This window comes from Leiobunum rupestre, chromosome 8 (assembly GCF_980474605.1).
Source record: "Leiobunum rupestre chromosome 8, qqLeiRupe1.1.hap1, whole genome shotgun sequence".
NCBI classification, from domain to species: domain Eukaryota; kingdom Metazoa; phylum Arthropoda; class Arachnida; order Opiliones; family Sclerosomatidae; genus Leiobunum; species Leiobunum rupestre.
The window spans coordinates 20125116-20150655 of NC_143391.1; the positions used below are offsets into that span (position 1 = coordinate 20125116).

At 41.3% G+C, this 25540-nt stretch overlaps 1 protein-coding gene across 4 annotated transcripts in view; it reads left to right on the forward strand.

Annotated features, from left to right (window-relative positions):
* Positions 1 to 13344: 13344 nt before the first annotated feature.
* The window catches only part of LOC149932683 (nephrin-like), a 113327-nt gene continuing 101131 nt past the window's right edge, over positions 13345 to 25540 (forward strand). For all 4 annotated transcript variants that reach the window (XM_090156442.1, XM_090156443.1, XM_090156444.1 and 1 more), the window contains exons 1-2: positions 13345 to 13372; positions 21820 to 21941. In XM_090156442.1, the coding sequence (XP_090012568.1) occupies positions 21858 to 21941 (84 nt within the window). In that variant the 5' untranslated portion in view covers positions 13345 to 13372; positions 21820 to 21857. The remainder of the gene's footprint in view (positions 13373 to 21819; positions 21942 to 25540) is intronic.

A 25540-nucleotide genomic window follows, 5' to 3' on the forward strand; every position in this document is an offset into this window, starting at 1 on the left:
GGAATCAAATTCCTCCCCCCCCCCCCCCCGGGATTCACTCCCACCCCATCCCTATTTTAAATTTAATCGAAAAAAAGGAGTCTTCCCTTTTTCGAAAATTGAGTAATATCAAAATCTTATTTAAAATTCGGGGTTGAGTTGCTAGGCATATTGGCGGGGCGTGAAAACGCTCAACTGAAAGGTCAATTTTGTAAGCCGCGCTTCTTTCTGCTAAGTGAAGTAAGGGTATAATCCCCACCATCCAAGGCCTAACTTTAAACCTAAAAAAAGGAAAGAACTCCCCACATTGGATTTTACACAAAATCTTCCTTCTTTTGGAGTAGCGAAGAATGTAAGAGAGGAAGAGGGGGAGGGCGTAAATCGCTTTTATATCGTTCTTTTATTCAAAAATGAAGAGGTGTTAGTCCAAGCCGTGGCGGGGGGCGAATAGAAAAGGGCTATTTACGAAGCGTGTGGAACCAACGGCGGAAACGGTAACCGCGCGCGTCAAATCTAGCAAACATTCTCCGGGTACTTTTGGAAAGAAATCGATCAGATGGAGACGCCGAGAAAAAGGAGGCAGTTCGTCCTGTTTGGATTGAAAGATAAAGAGTGAAAACCTTTAGTGTATAAACTGACGCGTAGTGGAAGATGATGGGATCGGCTCCGCTCTCCATCTTCCCGTATCAGTTTCGAGAGAGAAGGCGCGCCTTCGTTAAAAAATGTTCGCGGTTGAAGAGAATCCTTTTCCAATTTTGCCGACTCTCGGGCGACGCGCATCGCGCTGTCTATAGGAAGTGAGTGAGAGAGCCTGCGATGGAGAGGAGAACGTTGAAGATGTTCCCCCTCTCTCTGGAAGAATAAAATCTTTCCAACTACACTTATCGATCGAAGTTCTTCTCCTCTCTCTATAGTTGAACCGTAGAGCCGTCCTCGCTTGCCGTTTCTATAGAGAACGAGCTATATTGTAAGGCTATAAATTAAATTGCTTAAAGCGCTGGAAATACCGAGCTAACAATATCATTTGATTCAGTTTATATTAGCCGTATTTACGTGTGAGAAACGCGTGTCACTTACGAGTCCCCTACGTAGTTTAAATTCAAAACAGAGATAAAATAGCCCTAACAATATCATTTGATTAACTTGAAATAATTAGGATGTACTTGAATTTGCGATGCAACTATAACACCAAAACTTGTTGTCTCATTGATACCAAATTTCAAGCGTGTCATCAATGCGTCTTATTCGGAAACTATGTTGAGAAATTTCAAAGCTTTCGGCGTAAAAGTAAAACCAAGGACATCATTTGGGTGGGGCTAAAGTTCACGGCTTTTTCTAATACCAACTCAGAATCCGATAAAGTACAAGCAATATCTCGCGAAAACGTTTTGTTCAGTCTATTATCCTGAAAAACACGAGCAATGACGCAATAACTATTTCGATTAAAAATCCAAAAAATATAAAATTTGACGCGTTTTTGCCCTTTAAAAAACTGTTTTTCGGGGCTCAAGCGCTGCCCTCTTCAGAAAAGATTTCAAGTCAAAATCTTTTCGAACCGCGTAGTAATCCTTAGCTCGCTTGATGATGCATTGTCAATTTCGAACTTTCGCGAAAACTGACCCATTCTAGTCTATTGTAGCCTTTAACCTTTTCTTTTCGTTATCCGTAGATTTTTCCAACACCTGAGTCTTTTGGTTTTTCTTCTTTCAACCTGAGGTCGGTTTGACTCAAAGTGTGTCCTGAGAGGAATGTGGAAGGCCGAGATGGTATAATGAAATTTGCTCGGATCTTTTGATGTCCTTTTGCTCTCCTTCGTTCATTACGGGATTCCCGTTTTCCCGCTCGGAAAGTAAAAGTTTCGGAATCTATAATCTTCTTAATGATCTTAACTCCATTACCAGCAAGGCCTCGCGGCTCTTATTCGTACGTTCTTATTCTTGACATTGCTATTAGTCCGACAACCGCGTTGAGTATTTAAAATGTTATTTTCCCGAAAAGTTAGGACTCGGGCTTAGGGCAGCTCTTTTTGCGGATGAAAGAAAATTGGCTCAAATAGAAAAAAAAAGTATTACTAGGGAGAGGTAGAGAATGGGTGTATCGCGAGCACCAAATGGAAGATTCGACTAATTCCATTACCTATATATACTTTTCTTTTTGTCTCTCGAAGGCTGGTTCTCGTTAGGGTTCATTTATCGTGTTTTTCTCTAATTGCCACTGGCGGTAATTGACAGTTGACGTGATTGTACTTCTCTTACGCTCCAGTGTTCGATATCAAAAGAAACCCCCCGTAAGTACGACTTCAAAGTACGTTCGTTAGTTAAGTGTGTAATTTACGGGTTTGTATTTTAAATCGTATCCGTATAAATCTCGTAAAGAAAAGGCTTTTATCTCTAGTTCCACTTACAATGTTAATTCCTCGTATTTTAGTGAATTCTTTTTCAAGCGAATATATTTAATAAAACTACGAGCCTTTTTCCGGGAATTGTCAAAACATTTCCCTTTGATACGCCCGCTCTAATTCGGATTAATTTATTTAATAGGCTTAACTTTTACAGCGTCTATAGAAAGCTAACTACGAAATACTCTATCTTGATTAAAAATAAGTCATAAATGAATGTTTTATGAAAAGGAAAGAGTTTCGATTAAAAATAGCGTGGAGTTTTATTCCGGATTGAACCTCGGAATTATAGGTGTAAGCGAAGAGGGTCTTTATAGGGCAACTTCAAACATTCGTGTATTTATAGAGAGAGAGAATGTCTTGGTGCGGAGCAACGTGCTGACTCGTTTATCGATATCCGCATTATCGTTTCGAGGAAAAGCTTCTACTCTCTTTTTATCCCTGGTGTACCACGCAATCAGAGCTGGATATTTACTCGGTGTTTTGGGGAGCGAAAACGGGTGCTGAATACCCCGGCAGCCTCGTTCCGCGAAGAGGGAATATTTGTTCGCTTCATTATTCAAGGAGATGAGAGGAGAGCAGTCTTCGGAGGCCAGCCACGGAGAGATACTCTCTCTGAGAGAGTAGCCCAAGGCGGAACCGGACAATGGCAAAGAAGGCCCTTTTGGATATAATTTATGGGCTATTTCTGCCAACGGAGCGCGTTGGTTTGGAAACCCAGTCTGGCTGCTCCTATAGTTCGGCTTCGCTCCAACTCGCCTTTCTCGTCGAGCCCGCGCCAGATTCCAACCTTCCGACGCCATTGTTGGTACAATCAGGCGCGGACTACGGGGAATCTCGATCCTGACTTGACCGAAACGGATTCGAAATAATAGACAGTGCTCTTTTCAGAGGTCAGCGACCATAATTCCAACACCCCTCCCTCGCCCTATATACTTATCGGTGGCTTTAGTCGGGCCCAGATTAATCGCGCTCGGACCATTCCGCTCCCCTTCCTCCCCGTCTCCCGCAATCACACCCGTACCGTTAACCCTCCTCTATGGGGGGGGGGTGTGCTCCCGAATCAATTAGGCTTTTATTGGAATGCTTATAAAAGCAGAAACGCTTTATCATCTTATCAACTCTCGGAGCTGCCTTTAAAATATAGATGAAAAGGGCTTTGACGAAGATTTTTTTTCATTTTTGAATCCATTATTTCTTGATTATTTCCTCAAACGAAATTTTTTATTCTTCGTACTCGCGGGCTCGATTCTCCGTCTGGTTTCGTACCCGTAACGTTGGCCCGGGCCCCACCGGTTCCAATCACTTTCGCGGCCACCTCCTCCACCGCGCAGTTTCGGCGCTGGCGTATGGCGGTCACGTTTTCAATCGACCTAAATGCCTGGCTGACCTCTACTCTCCCCCATTCCGGCCACTCTTGGCTCGTTTCCTTAACTGGAAATGGTTGTTGGAAATGTTCGGATTTATAGAAACGCGTCGGTGCTATAAATTGATCCCAGTGTTGTTGTTGCCTCGTATGAGGACTTAATAACGCCTCCGGGAACGTGTTTTTTCCGGTATTTGAAACGTAATTGGAACGCGTCCTCGGATTTTGCGAGAGACCCTTTTTGAATACGAATAAAAGGAACGAATCTCCAGGAAGAAATAGATTTGTTGACCTTTAGTACGAGAATTGTTCGTATTTAAAGGAAGAATGTAGGAGCTTAAACGGTTTAATTTGGTTTCGCTAAATTGTATTCCGGCACGGAATTGACTTTACGGTCGCGAAACGAGAAAAGAAAATGCATCTATTGGAGAATTAAGCCACGCGACTCGTTGACAGTTTCCTAAAAGGGGTGACGCCTCACTCTTAAAACGTTTTTTTTTCCAGAGAGTTACTCGTGCGATATTCCATAAAACGCTTCGTTTAGTTCATCAGCTTTAAGTGGAGCTATAAAGTACGGTCGAAATGAATTAATTAACTAACTTACGGACCAAAAACATCGAGTAATTAGGGAAACGCTAATACGTATACAAAATATCTCAATCTGGGGAACATCTGTTTAATAATACAATATTGAAAGGGTTCGGAGAACGGGCCAAATAGCTTTTCCCTCTTAATAATTCTACAGTCTCTTTCTCTACGAGTAGCTTTAGTTCGTGGTCTTTCGACGGCGGAGGGTTGGCCTGGCCAATTCGCTGGAGGATAACGGATTAGTCTTATTAGAGGCGGGCATGGCCCTCTTTCCGAGCGGAGGCCCATGCACCTTCCCCTTGAAAGGCAAAACCATAACCAGGTATATATAATTCCAAGATTATTGTTGGAGTGTTGCGGTATCCGATGATATTTGCGTCAGGGCGGGCGGGCAAGGATCCCGACCAGATCCTTTTCATAATGCCTAGCTCGCTGCGGGGATTACCCGTTTTCTCTCAGTGTTCTCCTCCCTTCTCGTGACAGCGGAACTCTTTGGAAGAAAACAGACACCGCGTTTCCCGTCTTTCTCTTTGCCGGTATAATCTGTAAAAGGCAATCCTCTAATTCCTTCCTTCTCCCCGCTATCGGCTCTCCGTTTCCACCCCTTCTCATCCCCTCCCCCCCGCGAAATGCTAAGAGCTGGCAACGTGGATGCGTGCTACGGCCAACTAGGACAGTCTCGTTTTTCTTCGAACCTCCGTAAGAAAAAGCTTTTTATTACTAAATATCGGATTAGAAATAATCCCACGGAGGATAATAGGATTTCATTCATTATTTTCGGGTATTAGCCCGCCTGGGGACGATCTTCTGACTATTATACCTTTCATTTCTCACATAAATATGTTTATACCGTAAACCTCCGGACGAGCGTATATCTTTCGGCGAGGGCATTTTACATTTCCAGATTGTTCTATTAAACCGCCGCGTGAGGGCGCGTAATAAAAGCAACCGCGATTTTTAATCGAGATGGATACTTGGCGTTTCGTTTTCCTCCCGATCGATTTGGAAAGCAATTTCCGCGTACATTTACGTCGCCGTAGACGTTTGGCCGAACCTTAACCTTCGAAGCCGTTATTTGAGTTTGGAATCGTCTATAGAGAGCGGCGCGGTATAAAAACGTCGGCTATTTAACCCTTCGGGGTTTCTCGAGGGGAAGAAAACCGGCGTTGATGTTGAGCCCTTGTCTTGATCCCAGGGTCATTTTCACTGATAGCTTTTCCACAGCCTTTTCTTCCCTCTCGTCTCGATAATGGAACTTTTCTCTATCCCGAGCCTCTGTTTTTTCTTCTCTCCGGCGGATCCCAGCGACGCTTCCCGATGAGTTTTATTCGCTTTTTTTAGGTCTTCCCGTCTCATCCGGGAATCGCTTTTAATTCGTGTTCTTCTATTATTAACCCATCGCTCGGCGCGAGTTTCCTAGAGGCTTTGGTCCTGGACCGCCCTTCCGCAAAATTGAGGACGTTTAATTATAGTTCGACGTAAAACGTATTCCCAGAGGCCTTTTTTTTACCCAACAATCTCGCTTTTAAACAGAGCGAACGCCACTCTTTCCGCGCCTTTACGTCCCTCTTCCCCGCTACGCACGCGAGCCGTACGTGGACGACGCTTTACAAGCGTTTGTAGACGTAATTGGCCAATTTAATTCTTTTCCCGTTCGGCTACGTAAGAGAGTGATTAAAACTGTTGTAAAACCGGAACAACTAAATCTGGTTCGCTAACCGTTTAATTAGCGCGCGCGTGACGCGACAATAGACTCGCTAATTTCCCGTTAAAACTGAAACAGCGCCACTGGTGGCTGTTTAAGGAAACGCGCGTGTTATAATAAACTTAAGAGAAGCTTTAAATTTATGACTCGCTTCTCTTATTATTATATTTTCGTAATTCGAAGGAATAAACTTTTTGAAGGCCTTCAAAATTAATCGCGCGAAAATATACGACTAAAACCCTTAAATAACAAAAAGATATTTTCTAGGCTCGTATTTTAATAATAAGGCCTCGGATGAGACTTAAAATAATCCTCTTATCTCGATGAGGGAACAGCGTACGCTCTCTAATTTATTAAAACTCCGGCGCTCTAGCCAATTTTGTAGAAGATTCTATAGCGTTAGTTTTCCAAGCCGTGAAAACTCGCGTTAGAACCTAAGTTAAAATGAAGGTTTAAGTTTTCTTCGCTCGGTTTTAAAAGTTGGGGAGTTGTTTCCTCGCTTATTGAGTGGAATAAGACAGCGGGATGGGGATGAAAAGTTTCTCAAATCGCTCTCATCTCCCGAGAGCGCCAAGATACGTTTGGCTAATTGCGAGACTCGTACGTAGAGCGCTCTCTCCCGGACTAGCTCATTGTCTTTACGGAGAACGGCGCTCTTCTAAACAGACACTGGTTAGGTAGCATTCCTAAACATTTTGCCCCCGCGGTCTGAACCGGTATCGTTATCGGGAAGCGCTTCTACCCCGTCCTCCGCCTTCGACAACGACGTCCTCCACTCGAGGATCCATTTGGACAGAGTGAGCGCGGACCAGAGGGGCTCTGGGGACGCCAAGTGGACAGACTGTTCTCTCTTTTCCGCTGGCTTCCCCGTTGCCCAGAGAAGGTCGTGGTCTAATTACCACGAATCGGAATTAAACACGCGTATAAAACCCGTCCTATCCCCCGATCATTACCGCGCCACCGGGGCTAAAGATTGTACCAACACCGTCTAAATAGTTACGGAAGATCGGGTAGACGGGCTAATTTGTATTTTGTTCCGGGGAAGCCCATTTTTCAACGGTAATGAGAAAACGGACCCATTTAAACGTAAATAGGCGAATGGGTGAAGCGGGAGAAAATACGCTCAATCGGCCATAAGTCAGTTTCTTATTAATGTATTCATTTCCTTGACCGTTTCCAGTTCGTGTAGTTCATACTTCGCGTTCAAACTTAGAGCCAGCCTTTAAATCACAATAAACGTATTAAGTTGGGGGGAAGAGGTCTTTTAACATTAGCTTGTTTACTCGTTAGGCTTATTTAATGGCAGTTTTATTTGATTAGCTAGATATTCGTGGAATATTCGGGCTTGTAAATTAGCTTCAGTTCGCGAGAGAAATGTAATCGGGGCCGTATAGAAGGCTTTATGGAAAATCTCCGTGTAGAGCCGTTGTAACAGTGTTTGGTCCATCCTTCAATTGGGGCGCTCCTCCCCGCCGACTTACGGGCCGAAGACAAACATACCGGGGACTAAAACTTTCCAACTCTCGAGACTCATTATCATAATTTAGCAATAAGCCGCAGTTGGCCGCTCACCGTCCCCGTCGTCCCATCAAAGGCAAATTCGCTTCTAATGTTTAAAGAGGCCGTCTTGGACTGATTGCGAATTTTGAAGGACGTAGATGAATGAATTCCTCGTTCCCCTCAGCTTCCGTCGTTTCCACCAAATCCTATCACGTATAAAGGTCCGGCAGGCATTTCAATGAATTTCAACTTCGGGATGAACATTGAGCCTCGATTAGTGGTTGGATTGGCGGACCAACAAACTGAATTCGGGTTTAGCCTCATTTCCGTACAGCGGAACCATCTACGTATCGATAGTTGTACGCTCTAGTTTAACCCCAATTTGCCTCCCCTCCATAGTATTTGGGAACGTTAAAATTCGAGTTTGGGCACGCGCGCCCGAAATTCGTCAGATTCTTGTAAACACGAGCGATGGAGTTTCGGTCGGGATATGTTCCGTGAATTAATGAGGCCGGTCTAAGACAAATTTCGAGACTTAAAACGCCAATCGAGAAGTTAATTATGGTTTTAAAAATCGTTAATCGCCGTCGATCGCGACCCCGGAAGACGTTCGGAAATTTTCGGGACCAACGACTTTCTCTCCTTGGAGAACCTCCTTTCCGCGTCGCCTCCTCGCTTTATTACTCTCTTTTCTCTCTGGCGCTTCTTTTCTGGAAGATGGCTCTCTTTAGGGTCCTTATTTATGCCAACGCCGACGAGCGTCCCGCCTCGAAAATTTATTTTTCCACCGGAAAGATCAAAGAAAGTTGAAAGTTTTGGAAACCTCGTTCCATGAATATAGAGAAGCGGCCTGGCGTGCCGAAATTTATGCAAATTACCGAGAGGGGGAGTATCGGGATGAGTACGGTAGTGGGCGAGATGGAACGGAGCCCGCGAAGGATGAAAGAGCGGATTTGAAGAGTATATTCTCTCGCGTCATAGAGCTTTAACCATTAACCAACGTTTCTTTCATTTATTATTTCCCAGACTCCAAAAAGCTTCAGTTTTTACACACACAATGCGAGGGAATTGCGCGTATTGGTTTCACGTACATTGTAGCCGATGGCGCCGTGTCGTACGTAACTCTTTATTAGCCAGGGTTATAAATTTCAACGATATTTAGTTAGACGCTATATTTGCCGGCCTCGGTATCCCAACATATTTTTTTTTTAATCCGAGCCCAAGAAGTTAATAGTTTTTCCATTTTATTGGGTTTTGGCGATTTTCGCCTTAAAATCTACCTACTTTTTTTTAAAATTAGGAGATACTTGGTTGGAAATTATATTTTTAGTTAGTACTGATCATTTCTGAACTTAATTTGGGGTGAGATTTCTTGACAATTCGCGGGACCCCACAACTAGGGTACGCACTATTGTCGTATTTGAATTTCATGCTAATTGATACAGGCGCCATCTAACTCGTTCACGTTTCCAAAACAGGGTAACTCAAACACTTCGATTTGTCTAAAAAATATTTAAATTTAAGTGTTCGCGTTTCACTACCTTATTGCCAAAACCAGGTAACTCGAAAACTTCGATTTGTCTAAAAAATATTTAAATTAAAGTGTTCGCGTTTCGCTACCTTATTTCCAAAACCAGGTAACTCAAACACTTCGATTTGTCTAAAAAATATTTAAATTAAAGTGTTCGCGTTTCCCTACCTTATTTCCAAAACCAGGTAACTCGAAAAATTCAGTTTTTCTAAAAAATATTTAAATTAAAGTGTTCGCGTTTCGCTACCTTATTTCCAAAACCAGGTAACTCGTTAATGTTCAAGATAATTGGAAATTTGTTCAAATTCAAATTTAATATTTAAAATACATTTAATACTTTGGGAGTATTGTGTGTACTTAAATGTCCGTGAATCTTGTTTTTTCTAATCTAATCCCTGTTTATTTTACATTTAAAAATAAATCGTTATATCATCAAATAAGTTTATAATATTTACCTCTCCGATGGGAGGGGTATTACAATCACTGGGCTGCGAACGCGTATGCATTTTCGGGGCAAAGTGTAATCGCTGCGTACGCAGTTTCTTAGAATTAGGGAAAAGGTTTCTCCAAAAGCGCCCTCTTTTTGTCATTGGGTGTATTATAATTTTCTTTTGCGAATTGTGATTGAAGAATCTTCGACGTTTGGGACGGACCGAGTGCTGAGGGTTACAGTAAACGTCTCAACGTCCAAATGGCAGGGTTTCCACCAATTGTTCACGGTATACGTCATAGTATAATTTTGCGATCGCATCGGGCGGGTTTCGAACCCGAGCCCTCCTGCATGACAGGCGAGTGTTCTACCACAGAACCACCGATACATGTTACGCTTTACTGAAAATTAGAAACTCAGCTTAAGCGGAAGAGTATATTAATAGTTTTTACAGTCTTACATTTTTTACGTATGAAATTATAAAGGTCAAATCTTGTTTTAGCGTAGTCAGCAGAGATAAGGGTAGGACCCGTGGGTGGTCCACTTAGTTAGTTTTTTTGTCTATCGGTACTTTTGAACCGTTAAGGGTAATTTATGAATACAATTTCAAGTGGTATACAACGCGCTTTTTACCTCTCCGAGGGGACTTTGTACCCTATTAGGGGTTATACAACAACCGTGTCTGTCTGCCTGTCTGTGGGTCTGTCTGTGGGCCTGTCTGTCAGGCCTGCGAACGCGTTCGCATTTTCGGGGCAAAGGGTAATCACTGCGTACCCAGTTTCTTAGATTTAGGGAAAAGGTTTTTCCAAAAGCGCCCTCTTTTTGTCATTGGGTGTAGTATAATTTATTAATCGGCTGGGATTCGAACCCGAGCCCTCTTGCACGACAGGTGAGCGTTCTACCGCAGAACCACGGATACAGTTATGCTTCACTGAAAATTAAAAACTCTTCCGAGGAGAGGTATATTTTGGCTTGCCAACTTGTTTCGTTTTGCTTACGAATTTATTTTACGTGTTTTCTTATCGGCTTTAAATGTGTGATACATTTTCATTAATGTGGTTACGTTGGTTTTATTTATTTTGAGATACGCGCTGTTGTTTAGCCTTCACTATTCTGTTAAGGGTTTTTTTTGTGTGCGTTATAAGCCGGGCATTGTTAACGGTAAGGTGTTTTTGGTTTTTTCTATTTCAATTTTCATTACCGTGGGTATATGGATTGTCATCTTCTGGATTTCTAAGTATTTGAATTACCTTGTTGTTTGATTTTGTTATTATTATATATTTGTTATTGCATATTTCTGCTAATACAAGGTTTATTATACTGTGGGTATTTAGATTGAAATTTTCTTGATTCCTAAGTATTTTAATTAACTTGTTACTTGGTTGGGTTATTATTTTTCTTGTTTTATTTCGTCTATCGAAAGTGTTGATAATGTGGGGGAGAATTTATGTCTACCATTTTTAATTTACATTGATTTTTATCGGCTTCTTGGGGTTATCGTCATGAGCCCACGTAGTTTTTATTAGTGCTTTCACTTATAGTTTTGGTTTTCGCTTTAACTTTTGTTTTCCATATACATTTGATTGTTTAAGACCTATAATACAATGGGTTGGTTTTTGTCTATAAAATAGTATATTTTTCGTTTCGTGAGCGTTCTAATAATTTAAAATTTGTATTTTCTATTTCTCATATTGTTGCTTTGTTAATTTATTAACGGTTTGGGTCAAAAGTTGGTTTATGTTCTATTGATATTGGAAATTTGTTTAAGGCAATAACATTTGTAATATTTATCATAATTATAATAAAAAAATATTCTACTGGTTGGGATAGAACGGGGATTGGGTTTTTCTGGAGGACGCTGTGAATATGACGAAATATCGTTGAGTGTCGTGTCCAATAGTTAATACGCCCAAGGACAAATTCTTCCGAGGAGGGTATATTTTGGCAAGCTTGCCAACTTGTTATATAAACATTTTTCTAACGCAGATTTAGTAAATCTCGACTTTAACCTTGAAATATTTATATCGAAAGTAAATTAAACGCTTATAAAGAAATGTAACATCAATAAAATGGAAATCTTCAAAATAGAGATTTTGACCTAGAAAATGGTGATTTTGAAAGTATACCAAAATATAGCAACTACCTTCAAAATTGCAAATTGCAAATTTGGGCAACCGTGTTTTAATTTTTAATGGAATATGAAATCATTTTAATTAGATCTTTGATCAGCGGGATTTGGGAGGGCAAAGGTGAAATTACGTTTAAATAAATTACTTAGGCTATAGATTAAATAGCATTAACCCAAATTTGTGAATAAACATTTTCGAAACTATGAAACCATTTATTAATACAGGATTTATTTCAACTTTACGCGTTCATACACAGTTTTAAAAATTTAATAACGGTCAAAACAAGTAGTCGCGTAGTTGAAAGCCTTTAAAAAATCATCTTTATTACAAGTTACAAAGTCGTGTTTTGATTTTCCGTTTCGGGTGAGGATTTTAAGTACAAATTGATGTTTATAGCGACGCGCGTCTGCTTAGTTTTTCAACGCTGTATATATATTGCCGGGGCTTTTTCCGTACATTTTTCAACTCGCATAAAACTTCTTGCAATATTTTACTCTGAAGGATGGTCCTATTTTTGAAAATGTTGATCTTTTTCAAGCCCTAAATCCTTATTTCACCCCCCCCCCCTCCCCCCGCGCTGGTGGAGAAAAACTTTAGTAGAAAATTCCGCCGCATCGGTCCTAAAAGTCACGGACGAGTTTACGAAAATGGTTTTGTCCTATGACTTCAAGTTGACGCCGACTTCACCATCCCGTCGCCTTCGATTCTACTGTAGGCTGGAATTTGATTCCGCTATAAAGCCGGATTTTTGGGACGTAAACAAATTTTTTTACCCGTCCCGGTCCTTACAGAATATCTACCAAAAAGTGCAAAACGGATGAGAATTGGGAGGTTAGAGTCTGCACGATTTCAAAAAATTGCCTTCAAGTTTTCCAAGTTACTTTTTAAAAATTTTTAAAAAGACATTTTTTTATCACAAAATCAAAATAAACGTAAAAATATATCTAATAATACCTATACGAAGTAAATACATACGCCTTGTTTTCCTCAGTGGTTAAAAGGCCCACAATCAATTTATAAATCTACAGAAAATAAGTGACAAAATTCAATTAAATTTAATTTTAATTAAAATCAGTATTTATTCAATTTATGGGTAATCGTCGTAAAATTATCAAGTTCTTGTATAATAATATAATCCCATAGCGTGATTAAGGATTGGAACTCGCTATCCCAAAATTTTTGTTAAAAAATACTATTAAAAAATATGTAAATACCGTTCCACAGCAATATATCACATTTGTAGCGACCTCCACCGTTTTTATCAGTGATTTCTTTCATAACATTAACTGGTTTTTATTATATTAATCATATTTTACTTAATTCTAGCCATTTTTTCTCGTAAGGAAAAGGCTTTGTAAAGAGTTGATTGAAACATTCAATTAAAAATTTATGGTGGGCAGGAAATGTATTCTCACCGATAACTACAAAAAATTATGCTATTTTAAGCGATGTTTTAACTATATAAACAAAGGTAAAACCAAGAATGTATTTATTTATTTTTAGGAAGAATGATTATGTTGCGACAATCGTCGGGCACGTTGAACGCCTTTCCCCCGTCTCGCGCGGAAGGAAAGACAAAACGTCACCGGCGTTTGATTTCCATCGCGTTAGATGACGTAAATTTTAAGCAGCCAATGAAATACCGGGACAATTTGTTTTATTTTAAGTGGAGGAGCGTACTCGGGGGACCAACAGGTGGATTGAGAGAAAGGCTAAAAACCGTCTCGACATAGACATTCTCCCTAGGTATAAATAAATACATTCTTGTTAAAACTAAGAAAAATTGGGAAAAAAGAATCATGAAAATATATTATCTTTCGTTTTTTCTACGATTCAGACTGTTTGAGCCATCTGATAATATTTCGTGTATTTAAATATCGACCAAATGGCGTTGCTCCTCTGAAAAGATCTTCTACATTGTTATGTATGTATCCTAAATCTATTGCTTAAGACCTTAAGGGCTGGTTTTCATTTGGCCAAAAATGCGTCGACGCAAAAAATCTCCGTTAGGCCTAATACAATATTTTTGCGTCGATATAAAATCTCCGTTAGGCCAAAACAATATTTTTGCGTCGACGCCAAAAATCTCCGTTAGGCCTAATACAATATTTTTGCGTCGACGCTCGTAGTAGCAGTTTTTTGCCTTGTGAAGACCAGAGAGCGGATAGAAGATAATAACTATATTATTAAGACTGCAAGTGCAAAGTGTGTCGGTACATTACTATTCCAATCCACTCGTCCGAGATCAATTGTATATCGTTAGTGGGTTCCCGGCACCCTCGCCAAGTTTCGATCAAAGTTGAATTTTATTTTGTACGGAATCCTCTCTCTCTAGAGAGTTTTTTCCCGCAAGTTTGGGCGAGCGGTGTATAAAGCCGAGTAAATTCGACTTATAAAGACATTCTATGGCGAAACTAACCGCGTTACGAGCGTCTAACGAAGTATAAAAGTTTCTATAACTGGGAAGCGGTCGATGGCGCTAAACTCAACGGGCACAATGGCCGCGCTAACCCATTCGAGCGTATATGGCTTGGGCCTATTTCCCGCATTGTGTACTGTTGCCATACAACATTTCGTTTGCTAAAAAAATACGGTTGACTCTCTATTTGCGAAACGATCCAAACTCCTAAAGGGTATTAAAGCTCAGGGTGACGCCAAAACCGGCTAAGTCAATAACGGAAAGGGCTCGTAGCCCGTACCACACCCACGCCTAGTAGGCCAACAGCCAACTGACCCGCTTATCCAGCCCTATTCATTGATATTTCTCTATACTTCTCTCCCCCGTTGACGCGTATCTGGCACTTCAACCGAGTTTCACTCCCTCCCACGCGCCCCGTCCATCATCCTCCGCCAAGAATGTACGGAATTTTGAACCTTCGAGCTTTCGAGCAGCCATCCTAAGCCTAATTTTCAATCGGATTAGCCCAGAACGCATTCCGAAGGTTCGCTTCTAACGGGGGCCAGGCCACGGCGAAAAGCAATTTTTAATATTAATTATTCTAATAAATTTAAATTTTCCCGATAGCTAGAGGAGAGGAATTTTATCGAAGGCGCGCGTGCGAAAACCAGAGAACGGTGGGGGTGGAATTTTTTCCCTTTTTCGATTTACGCGGATTAATTTCGCAGAGTGGGGAAGAGGGGGGAAGGGGGAGTCGATTTTGGAATCTATTAGGGAGATACAAATTTGAAAGTCAAGGAAGGCTCCGTTAGCGTATACGGTACGCGTTTCTTATTTGTAAGGAGGTTAAGCCGAGAAGGAACGAAATTAATACGCTATTAGGTTCGAAGTACAGGTAGAGAATTAATCTTATAATAGAAGTTTAGAAGCTGCTGTCTCGGGGGAGGGGAGGCATTGGCGTTGTAAAGGGGGGGGGGGTTTCTTTATTAAAAATCCCCAGACGCGCTACAAGATTAACAAGGGTGGAGCGGCGGGTGGCTAAGAAAAAGGCGAGGGTGCTTATCTGAAAGGGCCCCGTTAGATTTATGGTTTCTTCTACTCGCCGCTGGTTACTTCGGCGGCGCTTGTTTTTTAATACTATCTCTTGTAGTTGATTGGCGAGTAACGACCGTATTACGGGGGAACCCTGTCTGTGACGCGGACGCTATCGACCTATGTCGTTACAAATTGCTTCGCTCTAATATTCTATTTTCGGAGCTGATTGCCGAATTTAGTCCCGTTCGTACGTATACCCTCGGAAACGTCTCGCGTCAGTTTAGTTTCGATCACACTTTCAAGTTTTAGCGCGTTTTATCGAAAATAAAGCGCGCTCAATGTAGTCAAAGTTTGTTGGCGTTAAGCCACATTTTCATGCTCGCTGGTAGCGGGTAAAAATCGACAAAATCCGCTTCCGCTACACACTTTTTCACTTTCCGCGTCAATCTGTTTCAAACAGATATTTTAGCTTAATTTTCACGCGAATTTTTCCGATTTTTATCCGTTACCAGCGAGCATGAAAATGGGCCTTTACGGTTAAATTAAAGATGGGATGTCCCCAGGAGAACTTTGGTTTTTTTTGAGCTCGTTATGAGCGATTGTGACGGGTGGGACAATTCAGTCCGCTCGTCCATCTGGTTAATCAGGTGTTAGATATGTGTTACGGCCACGCCGACGGGGGGCTACTTGGGGATAGGGACGGGACACCCGTGGCGGAAGTATGACAACCACCCGTTGGGGGATTAGTGGTCGTCCTCACACGGCCATCCACAAACTCTGACTCCCAGACGCTTGGGATTACAGGAGTACGCCACTATTCCCGGTAGTGACCTATTTTCGTTGCCATGGTAACTTATTTATATCGGCCATGACATTAAGACGCTCATAGTGGTCACGTGATTAGTTGTCAAACATGATAGTACGGTGATTTGCCTCGTGATCTTTGACGTTGTTTTAAGGCGGGGCTTAGTTTCGACGTATACCTAGTAACAAAGATAATATAAAACTCGTATCTTAGATTCGAATTAACTGCCTCGCGCGTAGTCAATAGCGTTTGTCTACTTCTTGTCGGATTCTCCGAAAAAATCGGCTCCATAGTTACCATGGTAACCCACTATAGATAGCAACCGACCAAGGACAGTAGATATAGGGACGAGAAAGCAGGAAAAAAAATTCGATTTTAAACGTCTTCATATTCACGGGGAGTTAGATGTAAACAAACCGCGGCCATTGTTAAGACGTGGTTCACCATGGACAGTATTATTGTAGTTAGTTTTTACCATTTTGATGTTAAATTAGAAATAAAACTAACTAATAATAAAATGCCCATTTGTTTTGAACACTTAAGCCTCGTTAAGAACCGCTAAAATTAGGTGACCGCCATTTTTTTGTATCCGTGGTTCTGCGGTAAGACGCTCACCTGTCGTTCAAGAGGGCTCGGGTTCGAATCCCGGCCGATTAAAAAATTATACTACACCCAATGACAAAAAGAGGGCGCTTTTGGAAAAACCTTTTCCCTGATTCTAAGAAACTGCGTACGCAGTGATTACCCTTTGCCCCGAAAATGCGAACGCAGGCCTGACAGACAGACCCACAGACAGACAGACACGGTGGTTGTATAACCCCTCCTAGGGTACAAAGTCGCCTCGGAGAGGTAAAAATGCAGAATTATTTTTTAAATCGCTGCTAAACTTGACGCCGACCGGTTCAAACGAAACGATACGGAACGCTTAGACGCGTTATGTAAGTGACTGTTCACACGACACGAAACAAACGCTGTGGGTACGTGTGAACGCGGCTTATGTCCAGCGGCACGGAGTCGCATCGGGCGCGGAATGCGATATTTATTGAACGGCGAACGTCAAGGGCTTATAAATTACTCGGGCTTTTTGTAGGCCAAGTCTGAGTTCGGGAGTCGCTCTATTTTTATCTTTTAAATTTCTATTAAAAAGGCTTTAAGTTGTTTTTCGTCTCGAGATTTTTGCGTAACAGATGGTGTAAAGTGTAGACCCTATTAATTGTATATTTATTTCAACTATATTTTCCTTTTTTTTTATCCCTTCCAGAGCTAAGATGCTTTTAATAGGCCATTTATACGGAGATGGTAAAAAATTGAAAATTTTGTTAATAAATTGTCTCATTTTTTTTAATCCGTAACTTTTTAGACACTTCCGGTGATTATTACACTATTTATCTAAACTAAAATTGACGCTTGGGAGCGCCTTTCGGTTAAATTAAAGGCGGGCAAAGAGGTGAAGTTTACGTTAAGTAATGAACTACGCGAAATTAAGTAATACTTTTTGGCTTTTCGACCATGAAACTATTCCGAAACTTAATGGGATGGACGTAAATCGTCTAAAAGGCGTTTTTTTCTTCGTTATAATAGGGAGGTTCAGCACCGAAATTCTTCGACAGCACTGTTAAGTTAACTTGACGAAACACCAACTGCTAGCCATAAAGTCGATCGCTTAACTTCTCTATTATACTTATAGTATACTTTATTTCAATACGCGTATATTATACGCGTTAAGTTGAAGAAAATTGTATTAAAGCTAAGAAATATACGGGTCAGTGAGTCCGGAACACATTTATTTTTTTTTCCTCTTTCATTCAATTTCTTTATATATTTTAGTCGCTATCTTTGGAAGAATTTTCTCTGGCTTTCTTTTTGGCATAGGTGGTCGTTGGGAGGTCGTGGGGTGGATCCGAGATCCTAATGACGTTACGTATAAAATCGGGCCTTGGTCATCTATACATTGTTAAATTATAATAGGAACTGATACTTCCATAATGGTCTCTGACGGGTTGCTGGCTTCGCCAATTGATCGCGTCTCTCTCATCCAGAGAATTTTCAATTTTTGACGGTCTCCTCAACGATTTGCGATAGAATGTGTGTCTCTCACCCATTAAAATAGTTTCGCAGAATCAATTTCGAAAGTTTAAACTGGTTTCGGCGGTTTCCCCCTCCCACTATCCTCGATCTATCCCCGGCCTATTCGCCGAAGAGAGAGATGACAAAAGAATTTTGGCCAAGATCGAACGTTTAATAAAGGTTTCCCATTTCCAATAGGTATAAAGAGGGATTTCTTTGCCGAAATATATCGATTTTTATTTTATATAAAAGTATCCGATAACGTTATTTTCGAAAATTGGTCAACATTTTTTGATATACCGTCTATTTTTGTATTGAACTAACCCAATCGCGAAAACCTACTTTTAAAATTAAAATATTTTTTTTTTATAGATTATCTTTTTCAAACATTGAGTTTTTTTTTAAAGTTTGAAAGAGGATGGAAATATTTTCTGAATCTGATAATTTAAAAAAATTTTTGATGTACATTAGAGGTTCAATTTTAACGCTTGTTCTTATACTAGATGGCGCTAGCTACATTTTCGTTGCTGGAATAAGTATTAGGGATGCACCGATATGGGTACAGCCCATATATCGGCTATTCGTGGCCGATATTAACAAAGTTAACGGTTGTGTATATGACAAAATCATTATAAAAGACGGTTACTAATTTTTTACATTATTTTAAGCGATTGTTATTAAAAATTAGAATATACTTCGTATAAAAAGAAACACGAAATAAAATAATTTTCGAGGTTTTATATGATTTAAAATTAATGGCGTTAGCATTTTCGCCTCGCAGCCAGAGGAGCCGGGTTCGATCCCAGATTGTGGCACTGGGTGAAAACTCGGAACCACTCTTTCCGCGTTGAGTTTGCAAGTTATCTCCGCACTGGTTAAAGGGGTTTCCCTCGAGTTCTTCGGTTTCCCATTTCCATAAAAACTTGTAAAGGTTAACGGTAATAGTAAGTGTAGGGTGCTGTTGGCTCGTGTGGCATGAAGGGCTTGCCACCACCTTCGTATACGCATTGTAACCCGGCCACCTGTTTAAAGGCATTAAAAGTCGTCCGATGACTTGGGTATTAGCCTAGCTGATTATTATTGGCGTTACTCCCGTGAAAGAATCTTCACCTGGTCAAACGTGTATCGATCTATATTGTAATAATATTATAATGTCATAAAAATATTAATATTCATAATAGAATTCGTTGGAAAATCTCAAATCTGGTTTGTAACGACTATTTAATTTTTCAAAATAAAGCGGATGAAAACAATTTTAAATTTTTGAGGAACAATGTGTTCCTTTTAAGTTTCTACAGATAAGAGCAATTTGCCTTACCTCTTTTTCGCCTTTCCGTTTCTGTTAGGAAAGACCGGTTGAGGGGGGGGGGGGGGGCAGACGGCAATCTTGCAGGAATAATCTTATTAAGAGAGGGCGCCACCACACCCACTCTCATTCACACGTGTATTTAATTAGTTGGAGCCGCTTAAAGCACCCTTGACACCCGGAAAAACACCCAATTAACGAAAAGGCGGCGTGCCCATCTATAGCGGATAAAGTCCATACCGGAATCTTCCGCCGGAAATAAAGATCGATTCCCGAGAAAATAGTATACGGAATAACAATTTGCTTTTTGGTATAATTCTCTTTCGATATTCGTATTTGATTAGAGCTGATTCAACCATTGTTTTCAATTTAAGACTTTTAAAAATATTCGAACCTTTGTAAATTTACAGTCTTTCTTATTTGCCTTTAACTTCAAACCTCGAGAAAGATTCGGTGCTTCGAAACTTTTGTATTTTTCTTCATCTCCCCGTTTGTATGTAAATTGCTCAGAGCCAGCTAAATTTTAAGGCTCAAAGATTTTTAGGAGCTGACTTTTGATTTTGCATCAATAGGTACGACGTAATTTTACCTCTCCTTTAATTTCGAATTCTCTTTTAAGGTTCGCGTCGTGTCAACAAACATTTATATTATCAAATAAAATTCGCTTCGATGATGTTTTCCGTCAATTATTAATTTAACCGTTTTGTTTGGACAATATTTATATAACGAACTTAAATAAAACAATATTTCGAGAATTTTCGCGAAGTTAAGGTCTACTCGCCTAACTTGGTGAAATTTGGGATTGAGAAAAATTTAAAATAACATTTTTGTCGTTAATTAGAAATTGGGCTAAAAGGTTCATCGCCGACTAAATTAAACTATTCAAAAAACGCAATTACGCGAGCGCTATTTTTTAACACTTGCTTGACGTCTCCTTTTGTTCACCTAGTCTCAGCTTTTCTATTAATAGAAGTAAGAAAACGTCATCTTTTGGTATGCAAAATAGATGGAACTTTTGTCTGGGTTAGTTTAATTAAAGAACGTCAGATTCCATAATTAATTAATTTGGCAAATTCCATACTTTCGACTTACGTCGCGGTTTAAAGAAAATTAAAAGAAAGCGAGAAAAATGGTAGAATCTAGCTGAAAACTTGACGCTCTTCCTTACAAGCGGCGTTAAAAGCTTTCCATCTTCTCACACCCGCTTTCCAAAACTTTTTCACCTAAAAGTTTATCATCTAAAAAAAAATAAGGCGCCCTTTTTGAATCCAAGTAATTAATTAAGATTAAAAGTGAACAGGGAGTTAAAAAAAAGCGCTGAAGTTTTATTTATAGAAAGTGTTTTTCTTTTAAGTTCTAAGAAACTTCTCTTCTAATTGCTACCGCCAACTTTTTATCCGTTCCCCAGAAGTTGTATACGCGCTACTATCGAGAGCGAAAAAGTGATGAAGCTACTTGGTCTACCATAGTAGGGGGGCTGTAATCCTCTTGGGGTTTAGAGGCGGTGAAAGCTACTAGCCAATCCCTAATTGACTTCGGATTAAACCTGAACCAGTAACCTATACGGCCCTATACGTATTGTAGATGCAAACATTTTTCGCGTTAGCTGAGAATACGTGACACGAGTCCCGGAAGATATTCCACGCCTATGAGCCTTCGATCGTACTTCCGCCCCATACCGGGAGAAAGGGGCGTGGTATCTCTTCAGCGAATCAGGAGACGAACAACAGAATACAGGGTGTTTCAAAAGGTTATGCAAGAATTTGAAGGAGTTGTAGGAGGTGAGTTGAGAAGTATGCCTGTTTTTTCCACATTTTGATACGATAAGTTTAAAGAGCGCCAGAGAGCTTCAAAGTGTGGTCTACTAGTCCCTGGAAGTAGGCTGCAACAAGCGCAAAGCCAAACAGTAGGGACTGTTTAAGTTTACTTTTTTACGCTAGTTACCTCGATTTGTTTACAAAGTCCTTTTTTACCTATCGCACGAACCCAAACCTTAATGTTCGCGTTTCCCCGCTGCTTGGTTTTGAGCTTGTTGCAGCCTACTTCCACGGGCTAGTAGGCCGCACTTTGAAGCTCTCTGGCGCTCTTTTAACTCCTCGTAGGAAAATGGGAGAAAAAAACCGGCATACTTCTCAACTCACCCTCTACAACTCCTTCAAATTTTTGCATAACCTTTTGAAACACCCTCTATATTCTTGGCACGTGTACCGATACAGGTTTTGAAAACTAAATTTTTAGGTCATTATTAGTTTATTAGCTACTTCCAAAATGTATTATTTAATTTACTTATCCTGAATTTAGTTAGTAAAATTATTAATTTAAATTAAATTAAATATTAATTTTAATAAGTGGTAATATACAATTAAATTTCAATAAAATATAACGTTATTTCTAAGCAAGCCTTAGCGGTCGATCGACGCCTACTTGTTGACCTTTAGCAAAACCAACTTGGCTGTCCATTTTAAGCGTAAAAGGGGGATACCTACTTTACCTATCCTTGCCTCTAATTGAAACTGTCAAGTAGAATCGGTATTCAAACACGACGGTATACGCGTATTGATAGACTTTTCTTCTTTCCTCAGGATTCGAACCGACAATTCCGGGTTTCGCACGATATTCAATGGACGTTCGAGAGCCCCAAGGAGTCTACGATCTAATCATTAAGGACGTTCACTTGAGCGACGAAGGCGAATACCAGTGTCAGGTTGGTCCATCGGAAACCTATTTGCACCCCTTCTATAAACCCGCTGCCACCACCGCAGCCACCCAACGGCCCTCCTAGACTAGACTGAAGACGAGTCACCCTTTCCTCGTATCTCTAGAGTCTTCCCGAGATAGAGAAAGATATACCCCTTATATAGACTTTTCCCGCAATTCACGAAGAGGGGAGAGGGGTTGGGGCGCGACGCCGGGAGACAGTCCCGTCTCTTTTGTGTAATTGAGGGGGTCGGGGGTTGGATCGGGGTTCCGGAAACTTCTACGCTAGTCGGGCGCGGCCCCTCCCTTCCTTTTCACAGTCGTAATAGAGCTTTTAATCACCCTTCGGGGTCCCCGCTAATGCCCCAGGAATCTTTCTGATCGAGATGCTCTGTTTCCAATAAACGTCGAAATTAAGTTTGGGCAGCTTGGAAAAGGGTTCGTCGCCAGGGGGCGTTGGCCCTTTCTCCTCCGGACTAATGACTCTCTGGCTATTTCACGCGGATCGCTACTATAAAAGCTCGACGACTTGTTTGTCGTCTCTCTATAAATCTTATCTCGGTGTTGTTGAATTAAATTTTTCTCTCTCGCGTTGAATACCACGCCACAGGATCGAATAAGTGTAGTCATTTCTATACTAAGCTGGACTCCTTCGTTCTGGATATTTCTGGCTATTTATATACTATTGTTGATGGTTTTAAGGATTTTCCCCGCGTCATTTTGAGTGTCCTAACGCGATCTTACGACGAAAATGGCTCGTAGACTTTATACGGGAGCGAACCTTCGCTTAGTCATTGGGCAAGGGGTCACGCGTTTCCCCAAATTCAAAAGACGGGGTGGCCTCGAAGGAGCTTTACGCGAATTTAGGAATAATGAAGCGTATCCGGACCAGATCGGCTTCACTCAAAATCTTATATTATAAGTATATTTGGGGCGCACGCCGCTTTCGTTGGACGGGCTTTAAAATGTAATTACCAAATTCGAAACTCCATATTCCGTTTCTCTCTTTGGTCGAGAAATTTATGTAAATCTGGATTTATCGTTTCGGGCTTCGCTTCGTAATAATTTCGTTACGTGAAAATCCCCCTCTCCCCGTTGCGTAGCTCGTTGTACGGGGACCCTTTGAAAACTAATCGTATTGATACGACGAAAATCTGCAATTCGGAAAAGGTTCCTTCCCGTTCTCCCCGAATTTCCTCTAAGAGTTTCGTATATACGCCGTTCACTCTATTGGATAAATCGGTCGTTTAACTCCACCGATGTTTTTATATGTATTGTTGTCCGAAATTTTGGTAACAAAAGGAAGCCGTATCGGATACGGGGGTGGGCCTATGAGGGGGGGGGGTGGAGTAAATGTTTATCGAATGGGAAAAGCTTCCGATCCGCCCCCGCCGCCAAATCCGGCAAACCTCGAGAATCGATCTCGTTCCTCTTTTGTTTTAGGAAGATTGGATAGAGAAGTCTGAAAAAGAGAGGGACTGCAGCCACTTTTAGGGGTGTTGCGGAGGGGATCATTTTTCCCGTCAATAATTGACCCAGTTTCTCCGTTAGAAGTCTCGCTAAAAGTTTCCACTTTTTCCAAGGGTCCATCGTGACCCGCTGTTTCGTCCCAAGTTGGTCTAAAGGTAAGCCAACTATCGGCTAATCGAAGGAATTCCGACGACCGCTTTCAGGTACCCTCCAGTTCAAATTATTGTATAAATAACTGTTAGGAAAGGTCAGGTCGAGTCGGGTCGAGGGGGGGGGGCTTCCGGCACTTTCCCCACGAGCGTATATCTCCGGCCTTCTAATTAAGCCTCTCTTAAAGCGATTAGAGTCTTTCCTCGAGACTATTTTAAAATGCAAAGTCAATTTCCTCCGGCGCGTCGCGTAGTAAAAGGATTCACTAGCTGGACTTTATTATCGCGCGTCCGAATGGCTGAATTCCGAAATGTTTTCAAAGACTACCGGCCTAGATACGACCCTACGTAAATACGTTTAAAAGCGACCGGACGCCAAATATAATCGTATACGAGGCGTAATCGTCGCCTTTTCGGAGGAAAGATTCTCTCGCGTAATTCCTCTCGTTTGGCGAACGGGTCGGCTTCTGTCATCTCGCGAAAATTCTGGATTTCGGAAGCGAAGGAGAGACAAGGCGGGATTTAATCCTTATCATTAGCCCCGAGCCTCCGCTACACGCGTCGAAGCAATTAAGATTGACTCTCTCCCAGATCTGGCTACGAACACCTCCCCGAACTGGATCTCGAGCGGGAAGGTCAAAGCCGTCTTAAGCCAGCAGCCTCCTACCGCTACTCTGGAACCTAAATCCATCGTGAGTTTCGCGTCTGGGCCAGCCGAAAGGATAGGTAACGAACTGGCCTTTATTCTCTAAGCGACGCGGCCGCCCTATGACGACGCGCCTCCCCGTTCTCTCTCTCTCCGCTGGAATCTGAAAGCTAGATTATTCTAAAGACCCTTATTAAATATACGCATTTACGGATAGCATCGATCAGAATAGAGCCGGAGAAAGGGCCCGAGTTTAGGGATCCCCGATCGAATTTATCAGGGCATCTCCGGCCGAAATAGCCCTGCGATTTGAGCCCCCTCTTCGTCGTATACCGGGGGAGGAAGCTGTCAAAATTCGGTGTCGAACACGACTCCGGAAACCGCCGAAAACGGGTTTCGTCGTCTATACAACCCCGGAATAAATACTGATGATTAATATCTGCGTTTTCCACCGCATCTTCGCTTTAGCCACTTCTAAGTAACCCCTTCTAGTTCGAGCCAACGCCGATAGGGGCCCGCTCGCTTGCCTTTCGTTACAAGTAATAGTTCTACCACCTTTCGAATCTCCTTTTCAATGTAAAGACTGCCTCCGAAAAGCTTTAGAGAGAGAGAGAGAGAGAGAATGAACTGCTCCTTTCTGGCCCTGATCTTTGATATATATACTCTCGCAAAATCCAGTTGGCTGTTAGATAACCCCCGTTCCGGATCTGCTCCGGTTCTATCGATTCGGTATATCGGCCGAGACTTAGTGTAGCTTACACTTTGCCTCTAAGAATATCCCGAACGTAAAAGAAACCGTGTAGGATAGTTGCCCCGAAGGAAAGAGTAAAGGTAGACGCGTAGAAAATGTTAGACATGTCTTCCGCGCTACTTACAAAATTGAAAGGATTGGGTTTTTCCCTTTACCCGAGTTCTTTATTCTTTAAACTTTACTTTCATCTTATTTAAATTCGGATGGATATTTTTTCTTTCACTCCGAGACTTAAGGAAATAGATTTTTATAGTATAAAGTATCGTGCAAGATATTGAAGTTTAACGCTGGTGGTTTTCTCAACTCGAAACGTTTTGTATTTTTATTAATACGATACGTTATTCCGTTTTAAATTTAGGTTTTTTTTGGTAAGCCCAATTAATTTGTCACAGTCGGCGGTGAAGCTTGTCAAAACTCTCTTAACAATTTGGAAGCAATCTAAACTGACGCGCCAATAACAATAGAAAACTTTCCCCCGTGGGGGAAATTCCAGACCGAGCTATGCAAATGGTTTTTCGTTTTTTTTTCTTTTTCCATCTTCACTCATCTAAAATTCCGTACACTTTGAAAAGGCCGGGTTATTACTAAAC